Source organism: Eriocheir sinensis, chromosome 23, assembly GCF_024679095.1.
Source record: "Eriocheir sinensis breed Jianghai 21 chromosome 23, ASM2467909v1, whole genome shotgun sequence".
NCBI lineage: Eukaryota > Metazoa > Arthropoda > Malacostraca > Decapoda > Varunidae > Eriocheir > Eriocheir sinensis.
In genome coordinates this window covers 872,902-884,951 of record NC_066531.1, presented here as the reverse complement: position 1 = coordinate 884,951, position 12,050 = coordinate 872,902, and the positions used below count along the sequence as shown (strand labels likewise).

General features: G+C 44.7%; 1 protein-coding gene across 1 annotated transcript in view; it reads right to left on the bottom strand.

Annotated features, from left to right (window-relative positions):
* LOC127002316 (mediator of RNA polymerase II transcription subunit 12-like protein) overlaps positions 1 to 12,050 on the bottom strand; it is a 95,386-nt gene that overhangs the window by 75,229 nt on the left and 8,107 nt on the right. Inside the window, exons 3-6 of the mRNA XM_050868125.1 lie at positions 11,726 to 11,917; positions 10,516 to 10,678; positions 6,075 to 6,290; positions 4,333 to 4,457 (exon numbers count right to left, since the gene is read on the bottom strand). Of these exons, the coding sequence (XP_050724082.1) occupies positions 4,333 to 4,457; positions 6,075 to 6,290; positions 10,516 to 10,678; positions 11,726 to 11,917 (696 nt within the window). The remainder of the gene's footprint in view (positions 1 to 4,332; positions 4,458 to 6,074; positions 6,291 to 10,515; positions 10,679 to 11,725; positions 11,918 to 12,050) is intronic.

The following is a 12,050-nucleotide window of genomic DNA, read 5'->3' as shown; positions in this document are numbered from 1 at the left end:
TCGCTGCTACCGGGTTAATAGAGCAGAATTATGATCTAGGCACGCTTAATTTTCATGATTTATATTCCTTTCAGTACTTTTCAAATGTTTCAAATTCCATGCCACATGTTTCACTTCTAACAGGTTTACAGAGTTGACCATCACTTCACTTCCAGGCAGTGGCCGACTAAACCAAGACAAGTCATGCATCTCATAACTGCTGATGGTATTCTGTCTTGCTGCCATGGAGTCAGTATATATTGTTAGCTTTGCACCGTACTTTCCATCGTGTGTTTGTTGCCAACCATCACTTTGGCATAACTGAGAGTATTACAGACATCTCAAAAATGGCTCCCAACACCAGCCAGTTGTACAAGTGTAGTGTGGCGATTATGCCTGATGAACGAGCCTCCCGTGACCCTCTTAGCCTGTGGGGTCCCTCTTTGGCCGACTCGGTAAGGAGCGGCTCTCTCGTCACGCTGGTCGTGGGTTCAATCCCAGGCAGCCGGCGAATACCTGATCTTGATTAATTTCTTGTGTGTTTCGATACATGCAGAGGATGTGTTGGGAAATAGAGGGAAAAAGAGAAAATATGCTCTCGGGGCATGACACAAGGACTCTAGTGCCTATACATTATTTGCAGCAAATTTTCAGTTTTGATGCCGTGTAAAATAAAAATAGACCATCAGCAGAAAGAATCTGTAGAAGAGGCGCTGGAGATGAAAAAAATGGCCAGGCATTTACAAGACCCATTAAAATAATGTTTTTATAAGGAAAACAAAGTAATTTTTTCAAGCACAGGAGGCAGTACAGGGCAAAAACACTGGAAAAATTGTGAAAAGAACTGCTCCCGAAATGAGGACAGAAAAAGACCCAGTCATGTTCAAAACATTTAGAAAGGTGTCTTAAGGGGACTGTCTGCTGGAAATATTTGGAAAAAAAGAGAAAATATTCCCAAAACTTCTCAAATGTTCATGTGTCTCTCAGCCTCCTTAGGTAGTGGCTGAGTGGTAGCGTGCTGGGTCCACATTCGCCGCGTGATGGACGACGCGGGTTCGAATCCCCACGCTACCACCTGGGATTTTTCAGTCACCGCCGAGTGGCTTAAAACTACCCACATGCTGTCCTGAAGACCATCCATCAACCCGGACTCGAGAGGAAACCGTCCAAGTGAATCAAGAACGAGTTCCGGGGGGCAGCATGAGCCAAGAGAAGATGGCGCCACTATAAACACTTGCCTGCGCCATGACGGGCTGGGGCCAACTACCATCCAGGCCCCTCAAGAAAGATAGATGTAAAAAAAAAAAAAAAAAAAAAAAATCACATAATGCCATGCTTTGTGTTGGCATACGCTCACACATTGGATTTTCTTTTCCATTGTGTGAAAACCACCAACATATTCCTTCATAAGATATTTACTGGCATATAGAAACATCTGGTAACCCAGCTCACATGCATATAAAGCCATTGAGTGATTCAGTGGACAGCAGTCAATACATGTTTCGGAACAGATCAAGACATCATACAGTCCATGGAGGTGGGAGCAAGTTGCTTACAAAAAGAACGCTAATAAGAAACTAAAGTTCAACAAGGAGTATGAGCCAGGACATTAGCGAACCTGGTGACAGTGGGAGAGGTTATGGGCCATATTTTTAAACATTTCTGCGCCCAAGAACACCTAATTTACTAGTCTTTCGTTGGAGTTTAGGGCATATCCAGGGGTACTTTTATGACCCTGGTGGTAGTCTGAGCCTTCTTCTGTACCGTGAACCTAAAAGAACACTCATTAGAACTCGATTAACCTCCTTTTTGGCCCTTGGAAGTATTTGGTGTGAGGGGTGGGAGCATCTGACAATACCAACCTATGCCTCCTGATTCCCTCGCCTTTGGGCAAATACAGCACAGTGGAGCCTCAGATTACGAACACCTCTCATCACGAACAAATACAGCACAGTGGAACCTCAGATTACGAACACCTCTCATCACGAACAAATACAGCACAGTGGAACCTCAGATTACGAACACCTCTCATCACGAACAAATACAGCACAGTGGAACCTCGATCACAAACACCTCTCATCACGAACAAATACAGCACAGTGGAACCTCAGATCGCGAACACCTCTCATCATGAACAAATACAGCACAGTAGAACCTCAGATCACAAACACCTCTCATCATGAACAAATACAGCACAGTGGAACCTAAGATAACAAACACCTCTCATCACGAACAAATACAGCACAGTGGAACCTAAGATCACAAACACCTCTCATCATGAACAAATACAGCACAGTGAAACCTCAGATCACTAACACCTCTCATCATGAACAAATACAGCACAGTGGAACCTCAGATCACCAACACCTCTCATCATGAACAAATACAGCACAGTGGAACCTCAGATTGCGAACACCTCTCATCATGAACAAATACAGCACAGTGGAACCTCAGATCACTAACACCTCTCATCACGAACAAATTTTCCGAGAAAAAAATGTCTCACTTGCTTGAGTGTTACGCTTCAAAGTAGAAGTGCGTGCGTATGAGTGTACCAGTGTCAAGGCATTCAGGGTTCGGGATTGGACTCAGTGTTTCAGAGTTCGGTTTGACCCCAAATACGTGGTGAGGTGTGAGGCCCGCGTCTGCAGTGTGGCAGAGTGGAAGCGACTGGCGACCTGAGTGCTTCATCGGTGTGGACTGTCTTCCCAGTCACAGCTTAACCGTGCGGAGGACTGTTCCAGACTTGTGACCGCCTGTCCAGCGGTACCGAACTGACGGGACTAGAAGACTCCGTTTGTGAGGGTTTGAGAGGGGCACACGGCCACTCCCACCTTTCTCCCGGTGAAGTGCTCATTAGCCTTGGGTTCTATGTCTGCTCTTTTGACTATTGGGTGTCAAATTTTCCTACTTAACCTTTCAATATGTTGATTGCTTGTTATTTACTGACTTAAAGGAGACTGATTTAAGTGTTCTTTGAAAGAGTATTCATAAGAACATAAGAATGTAAGGAGTCTGCAAGAGCCCAGTTGGCCTATACAAGGCAGCTCCTGTACACTCAACCCCACCTTACCTCACCATCCATGGCTTTATCTAATCTCTTCTTGAATGTATCTACAGTATTGGCACCCACAACATGGCCCCCAAGCCTGTTCCATTCGTCCACCACTCTATTGGTGAACCAGTTCTTGCCTATGTCTTTGTTGAATCTGCATTTGTCTAACTTAAAACCATTGCTATGCATCCTACATGGCTCTTTTACTATTAAAATCTTATTGGCATCCCCTTTATTAAAGCCCTTCATCCATTTATAGACTTCGATCAAGTCTCCTCGCAACCTTCGCCTTTCTGTGTAGATTGAAATGCTTCAGCCTGTCTTCATAAGGCAAGTTTCTCACCCCCTGAATCATCTTTGTCATCCTCCTCTGTACAGATTCTAACATCTTGATATCCATTCTATAGTAGGGGGACCAGAACTGAACTGCATAATCGAGATGAGGTCTAACTAGTGCTAAGTTAAGTTTGAGGATGACTTCAGCGCTCCTGTCAACAAAACATGTTCATGATCTCAGCTATTTTGTCCTTAATGGCAATTTTAGTGTACATAAGTGCAAGACTGTGACCCTGCAGCAGGACAGACTGACTGAGAACATGATTTCATTAGCAATTCTGTGCCGAATTACACATTTCAAGTGCCAATATTTTCATCAAACATAATTTTATGATCTCAAGATATCATTATAAGCTTCTTAGTCACCATATATTGTATTTAACCTCTTCACTACGAGCTGTCAAATCGCGCGCCCTTCCCATATCCGAGTAGGCGGTGGCCGAAGTGGTAGCGTACTGGACTCACATTCGCCGCGTGATGGACAACGCGGGTTCGAATCCTCACACTACCACTCGGATTTTTCGGTCACCGCCGAGTGGCTTAAAACTACCCACATGCTGTCCTGAAGACCACCCATCAACCCGGACTCTAGAGGAAGCCGTCCAAGCGAATCAAACGAAGTTTCGGGGCAGCATGAGCCAATGCAAGATGGCGCCACTATAAACACTCGCCTGCGCCAGAACGGGCTGGGCCGACCATCAGGCCCCACCTGGAAGAAGCCTTGGGCCGACCATCAGGCCCCACCGGGAAGATGCCTACCGGCGCAATAGGCAACAACGTAAAAAAAAAAAAAAAAAAAAAAAAAAATACCCGAGAAGAAATAAAACACACACTGGCTGAAATGACCATGACGCAGTATACGCGTCACTCGGATATGCTACGAGAGACGAAATGACGCGTATACTGAGTCATCGGATGCAAGGGGTTAAATCCAAACATCCTGCAGAAACCACTTAACATACCTGGTACATGAAGTGGGCAAGCTGAAGGCAATAATTCCAGTTGCGCAACACATGAGCCAGCTGGGCTGTTGTGGTTTGCCCGGGTGCACCTGTTGTTGTAGCCCCACTGGAGGACCCTGATACCCCTGAAAAGACAAAAGGTATAAATACATATTGAGTTTAGCAAGATGAATATCTACACACCTCTGGCTAAAATTCAGTGCCATAACAGTTAGTCATTTAGAACCAAAATAAAATACACTTTGTGGAAGTTGGAAGAGAAATCAAGACATCTGTTTAGGTCAGCATCACAAAGCTGGGTCTGACCTAGACATTTGTGGTCCCCTCCCCAGATGGAGAGTCCGAGGCAGGGCTTTAACCCTTTCAGTATGGTGACATCGACATTGGCGTCACCATATGGAAAGGGTTAATCCTCTTCTAAACCTCTTAATCCTCTTCCATTTCCTCTTAATCCTCTTCTAAACTTCTTAAGGGGTTTAGAAGAGGATTAATCCTCTCCACACTGTGATGCCAACGTCTGCATCACCGTACTGAAAGGGTTAATTACTTGACATTATAAATTTTGAGGATTCTGAGGATGATTTTGATGTGGGTGTTGCTTGTATGCAATAGGGTGTGGAAAGTAAGAGAATTTATCTTCAGAGAGCAAGCTGAACTACTTTCTGGTGTTAATGAGACAACAGAAAAACAGAAAAAAAAGACACAGAAGGGTCTTTGATAGGCTTGCAGCAGCCCCTCACCATGCTTCACTGGGAGTGGCTTACGCCTATTTCAGCAGATGTCTCCCTGCCTACTCCCTGGTTACATATACAGTACATTATAAAACAATCCTTGTTTAATTAATAAAAGGTGTAAATCAAAACAATCTTTTTTTTCATTAAAAAGAATGTTCTTGGGTCAAGGTGGTGGTCAAGTATGCAACCCTCCCTATTTACATGTACAGTCTGGACTCCCAGTATGTGAACTCACAATTTGCATAACCACCACACTGCGAGCACTTCCTAATATGCCAGTCTGGGCACATGATCCAAAGGGAAAAACAGTTTTTCCACTGAACACGAGGAGGTTGTGTACCAGATGTGTGAGGCTGCCAATAGATTTGTCATCTACAGTACTAAGAACCTGCTATACTTTCTTGTGTCTTTATTAACTCTGGATCAACTCTCTTTACACGGACTTACTTTCCTAAACCTACAGTTTAGCATTTTAATGCATCACTGCTGAGTAATAAAACATGTCAGGGCTTTTCTTTCTGACTGGTGCTGCTTCTGCACCTCCCTGGTCACCCCCTTAACAAAAGGAGGGGCTAGGGGGTCTTTCCCCTGCACCTGCCACTGACATCAGGCTTGCCAGATGCAAATGCATGGAGGAAGCCTGGGAAAGCTCGGGGAGGTTAAGGATGCTGCCCCCCTCATGCTGACAGACCTGCATCTGGCTCATGAGTAATGATGATCTGGAGTCTGTTCTTTATATACAAATGTTTTATTTCATTTTAAAGCTAATCTTATGTTATAATGAAAATGAATCATAAAATGAAGAGGATAACAGAAGCAGAGAAAGTTATGATAAAAATAGGATGCAAAATGCACTAGTGGCAACTGCAGGACAAAGGCAAGCAGCCTCGTGCCAATCCTGGCATTCACCACTGAACCCATTTCATGCGCCTTATAGTGAAGGATTAATATCATTGAATAGTTATAAATAACATGCATACTACAAACTTACAAGTCCAACTGACTCACCCTGGTTGTGTGGTGAGGACTGTGGAGGTTGAGTTGGTGTGCTGCCTGGGTTGCTTGACACTGACGCGGGTGATGTCAGCGTACCCCCAGGCGTTGTGCTCCCCGGTGGTGCTCCCACAGGGGGGGTGGCCGCGGAGGAGTTCGGGTTGCCAAGGTATATCTCCGCTATTTTGTTCAGCTGCTCCCTCAAGAGTCTGGTGAGAGTCTGGGTCCACTCTGCCATGAAAAGAACCATAGAAATATAGGAGGATATGTACTACTGAGGCGTATAGTGTAAAAGGGGCGACCCAACCAAATCAGGCGGTATTGAGTTTTTGGCAGCTTCTGGTGGCTGAATTCTTGCCGCATCATGTGGTGAGGCAAGTTAAGGGAGAGGCAACCTAAGAGGGGATGATTCATAAGGCTAAAGTTGCATGATTTTTCTGTCAAACTCGCCCGGTGTGGGATGTGTAGTGTGTGGCAGTCTCTTTAACCTGGTAGCAGCGGGGATCATGATTCTTAATGGTCCCTCTAAGCGAGAAAAATGAGAAAAAAATCACCCCTCACACAAACCATTTCATAATATATATCAAAGCATTTGTGATCAGTTTGTGTATCATCTATTTTGGGGGGTTAAAATCATGGCACAAATGTGGCCCATCGCTGCTACACGGTAAAGCCACAAATTTGGCCCGTTGCTGCTACACGGTAAAGCCACAAATTTGGCCTGTCGCTGCTACACGGTAAAGCCACAAATTTGGCCTGTCGCTGCTACACGGTTAAGCCACAAATTTGGCCCGTCACTGCTACACGGTAAAGCCACAAATTTGGCCCGTCACTGCTACATGGTAAAGCCACAAATTTGGCCCGTCACTGCTACACGGTAAAGCCACAAATTTGGCCCGTCGCTGCTACACGGTAAAGCCACAAATTTGGCCCGTTGCTGCTACACGGTAAAGCCACAAATTTGGCCCGTCGCTGCTACACGGTAAAGCCACAAATTTGGCCCGTCACTGCTACACGGTAAAGCTACAAATTTGTCCCGTCCCTGCTACACGGTAAAGCCACAAATTTGTCCCGTCGCTGCTACACGGTAAAGCCACAAATTTGGCCCGTCGCTGCTACACGGTAAAGACACAAAATTGTCCCGCCTGCTACACGGTAAAGCCACAAATTTGGCCCGTCACTGCTACACGGTAAAGCCACAAATTTGTCCGTCTACTACACGGTAAAGCCACAAATTTGGCCCGTCGCTGCTACGGTAAAGCCAAATTTGGCCCGTCGCTCTTCTACGGTAAAGCCACTAATTTGGCCCTTCGCTGCTACACGGTAAAGCCACAAATTTGTCCCGTCGCTGCTACACAGTAAAGCCACAAATTTAGCCCATCGCTGCTACACGGTAAAGCCACAAATTTGGCCCATCGCTGCTACACGGTAAAGCCACAAATTTGTCCCGTCGCTGCTACACGGTAAAGCCACAAATTTGGCCCGTCGCTGTTAACAGGTTAAAAGAGGCAAGTGGCTTAACCAATGCAGTGATCGTTCCCTACTCCCGTAGCTGTGACGTCACACAGTCATAATCCTTCCGCACCTATATTTTCAACATAAACCATGGAGGGAAACTGACCTTTTTTTTATTAGACCTAAAGAATGAGGTTCTATTTTTTAAGTTTCGGGTTATTTTTCTTTAACATAATCAAATATCCCTTGATGAAAGTTATATTTAGTGACTAAAAACATCAAAACCAATCCATAAATAATCAAATACAAAAGGAAAGTGTCCCAAAACCTCAAATTTCTGAACATGTAGCTCCAACAATCTGTTTTCACCCTGAAAGTAAGGATAATTTTTGCGATCATGGTAATTTTCTTTATGTAGTCGAATGGCTTTTGTTTCAAGCTTTCCATTAACACATAAAATGCTGAAATCCATGAATAAATAGCAGTTACAGACAATTTTGAAAACTTTTCTTTAATCTGGCAGCAGTGACGGGCCAAATTTGTGGCTTTACCGTGTAGCAGGGACGGGCCAAATTTGTGGCTTTACCGTGTAGCAGCGACGGGCCAAATTTGTGGCTTTACCGTGTAGCAGCGACGGGCCAAATTTGTGGCTTTACCGTGTAGCAGGGACGGGCCAAATTTGTGGCTTTACCGTGTAGCAGCGACGGGCCACATTTGTGGCTTTACTGTGTAGCAGCGACGGCCAAATTTGTGGCTTTACTGTAGCAGGGACAGGCCAAATTTGTGGCTTTACCGTGTAGCAGCGACAGGCCAAATTTGTGGCTTTACCGTGTAGCAGGGACGGGCCAAATTTGTGGCTTTACCGTGTAGCAGCGACGGGCCAAATTTGTGGCTTTACCGTGTAGCAGTGACGGGCCAAATTTGTGGCTTTACTGTGTAGCAGTGACGGGCCAAATTTGTGGCTTTACCGTGTAGCAGGGACGGGCCAAATTTGTGGCTTTACCGTGTAGCAGCGACGGGCCAAATTTGTGGCTTTACTGTGTAGCAGCGACGGGCCAAATTTGTGGCTTTACCGTGTAGCAGTGACGGGCCAAATTTGTGGCTTTACCGTGTAGCAGGGACGGGCCAAATTTGTGGCTTTACCGTGTAGCAGGGACGGGCCAAATTTGTGCCATGATATAAACCCCCCAAAATAGATGATATATAAACTGAAAACAAATGCTTTGATATATATTATGAAATGGTTTGTGTGAGTGATGATTTTTTCTCATTTTTCTCGCTTAGAGGGACCATTAAGAAACATGATCCCCACTGCTACCACCGGGTTAAACGTGATTTTCTCAAAACTATAAAAATGGCAGGTCACCCCTTTTACACTATACGCCTCAACTGTTATTCTTGACAAATGCTACAATTCAGCTCACACAAAACAAAGACAGATTAACAAACAAAATTATATGACTACAATAGAACCTTGTTTATCCGGCGCAAACGAGGGAAAGCTCGTGCCGGATAACACCTTTTGCCGTTGTTTTGAGACTTACTCGTACAGAACCGCCAAAACTCATAGACAGTGGAGGTTGAACAGCCGAATTCCTCAATCAGACTATGGTTGGACTCATGTTTCTCAAGTCTCTGGCAGATCTCCAACTTCTGCTTCAAGGTAAGCACCTAACACTTCCTATTTTCTGTAACTTTTACTCTTTCGGGTAGGTGGTGGCTAAGTGGCAGCGTGCTGGGCCCACATTCACCACGTGATGGACGACGCGGGTTCGAATCCCCACACTACCACCTTGGATTTTTCAGTCACTGCCGAGTGGCTTAAAACTACCCGGTCTCTAGAGGAAACCGTCCAAGTGAATCAAGAACAAGTTCCGGGGGACAGCATGAGCCAAGAGAAGATGGCGCCACTATAAACACTTGCCTGCGCCATGACGGGCTGGGGCCAACTACCATCCAGACCCCTCAAGCAAGCCTACCGGCAATATAGGCGAAGACGTAAAAAAAAAAAAAAAAAAAAGATCCGTGCCATTGTCTTGGGGGTGCTGTTGTTTTGGATGCTGGATAAACGAGGTATATGAGGTCGTAAGAATATAACATAATATTTCCAAGTCCTTTCTCCAAACAGAAAAAATGGTTTTCTGTTGTGCAATTCCATTGTTCCTGAAATTTATGTAAAAGATGGAAGGACCTAGTTTCTGGGTAAAGATTTAGGGAATATAGGGAGGAAGAAGCCACTAACTCATAGCACAAAATTCTTAAAAAACTCAAATATTCAATGCAAAGAGAGAGAGATATGTGGGAGGGTTGGGGGAAAGGGAAAGGCCTAGTTCTCCCAGATCCAGGGGGGGGCAGGACGACGTTAGGGAGCATGAGAGACTGGGACCATGTGGGAAGTGGTGGTGGGGGGCTGTGTTGTGGTGTGAGGCAGGCCACCCAGGCCACCGCGCATCATGGCGGCTTGGCGCAATTTTCAAAATTCAGTCGTGGTGGCTGCTCGCGTTAACTGAAGCTTTCGCGCCAATTAATTTTTTTCTTGGTAGATGGCGGCTCGCGCTAATTGATCTCGCGCTAAGTAGGGCTCTACTGTACCATGACTATAAGCTATAAATGTAAGAGGTTGTTGGAAAGGGAGAGGAAGGGGGAGGCTTATCTCTCCCATATCCATTACCATGGTTGTAAACCTAACACCTGGTCGAAGGGGTTAAAACAAAAGATATGTTACATGTCGTCACCCTCATAAAATAATCGCCTAAGTCATTTTTCAGTGATTTCCGGGTTTTTGTCTGCATCAATTTTCCATCATATGACGCCCATTTTTGTATAGTTGCCTTCGTCATTCAGGGTTTGAGTGTTCTAGAATTGGCCTTTTCATTCCTGCCTAAATCTTAAGCCAAATGAGATGATGACAGTTCTCTTCTGATTTCCTGAGAAGTAAAAACTAATGACTAAGGCGGTTTGTTTACGAAGGTGACGATGTACTATATATTTAATTGTTTACCTTGTGCAATGTCAGGCTGCTGTCGTTTCTTTATTTTTGATTCTGCTACTTTTGACTCATGATAAGCAGATGTCATTTTGATAAACCAGGTTGCCCTCAACATAGGAACTGAATACTCGCACAGCGTCAGGAACATATCTTCTCGTTTGCTGAATATTGGAACCTGAGGAATAACAATAAATTACTTAATGAAAATATTCTTAAAATAAGGCTAGTGGCAAATTCATTAAATAAAGTTGGAAAGTTTGGTTTAGTCGGTGCAACATCTGTGGTCATATGCCGGAGAGAGACAGAAGGGGAAGGAATTATAGGAGAAGGTAACAGACCCCAGGAGACGGGACACAACATCTGTGGTCATATGCCGGAGAGAGACAGAAGGGGAAGGAATTATAGGAGAAGGTAACAGACCCCAGGAGACGGGACACAACATCTGTGGTCATATGCCGGAGAGAGACAGAAGGGGAAGGAATTATAGGAGAAGGGTACAGATCCCAGGAGACGGGACACAACATCTGTGGTCATATGCCGGAGAGAGACAGAAGGGGAAGGAATTATAGGAGAAGGGTACAGATCCCAGGAGACGGGACACAACATCTGTGGTCATATGCTGGAGAGAGACAGAAGGGGAAGGAATTATAGAAGGGTACAGATCCTAGGAGACGGGACACAACATCTGTGGTCATATGCTGGAGAGAGACAAAAGGGGAAGGAATTATAGGAGAAGGGAACAGACCCCAGGAGACGGGTCACAACATCTGTGGTCATATGCTGGAGAGAGACAGAAGGGGAAGGAATTATAGAAGGGAACAGATCCCAGGAGACGGGACACAACCCCCGATTAATACCTGGTACCCATTCACTGCTGGGTGGACAGGGGCGTAGGGTATCGGAAAAGCCGCCCAATTTTTTCCACTCCACCCAGGAATCGAACCCAGGCTCTCTCAGTTGTGAGCCGAGTGTGCTAACCACTGGACCACGAAGCCCCTTCATTAAATAAATCATCATTTTGCAGTACAAAAGTAATTCATCATCATTTACAACATGCATGTTTTATATATCATGAATGCTTTAAATCAGGATAAAGTCAATGATGTCAAGCCAAACAAGTAAACACTGAGTATGTATGATCAGTGTGTGTAAACCAATGGTATACTTCACTTTTTTTTTTCAAATCTTACAATGATTTACTCTACATGCAACAGCTAAATACCTTTTTAGCAAGAGAAGTCAAAGGCTTTGACCCAGCAAGATCTTTGAACCAGGCCTCAATTGCTGCTTTGGACCTTGGTGTGACAAGCCAGAAGTTGTCTTTAATATTGATCTGCTGTTTCTTCCTGGCAGTATCGGGAAGCTGGTTGCACTCTGCCTTTTTCTTGAGGATGGCATTGAAGTAGTTTGCAACCTGGAATAGGAATTACATATGTATTAGTTGAAATATAACAGTAACATTGAACTAAGTAAATAAAACATGTAGGAAAACTGTAAGCTACATATAAAATAATGTAAGAAATTGAATATACACCACTTAGGTTGAC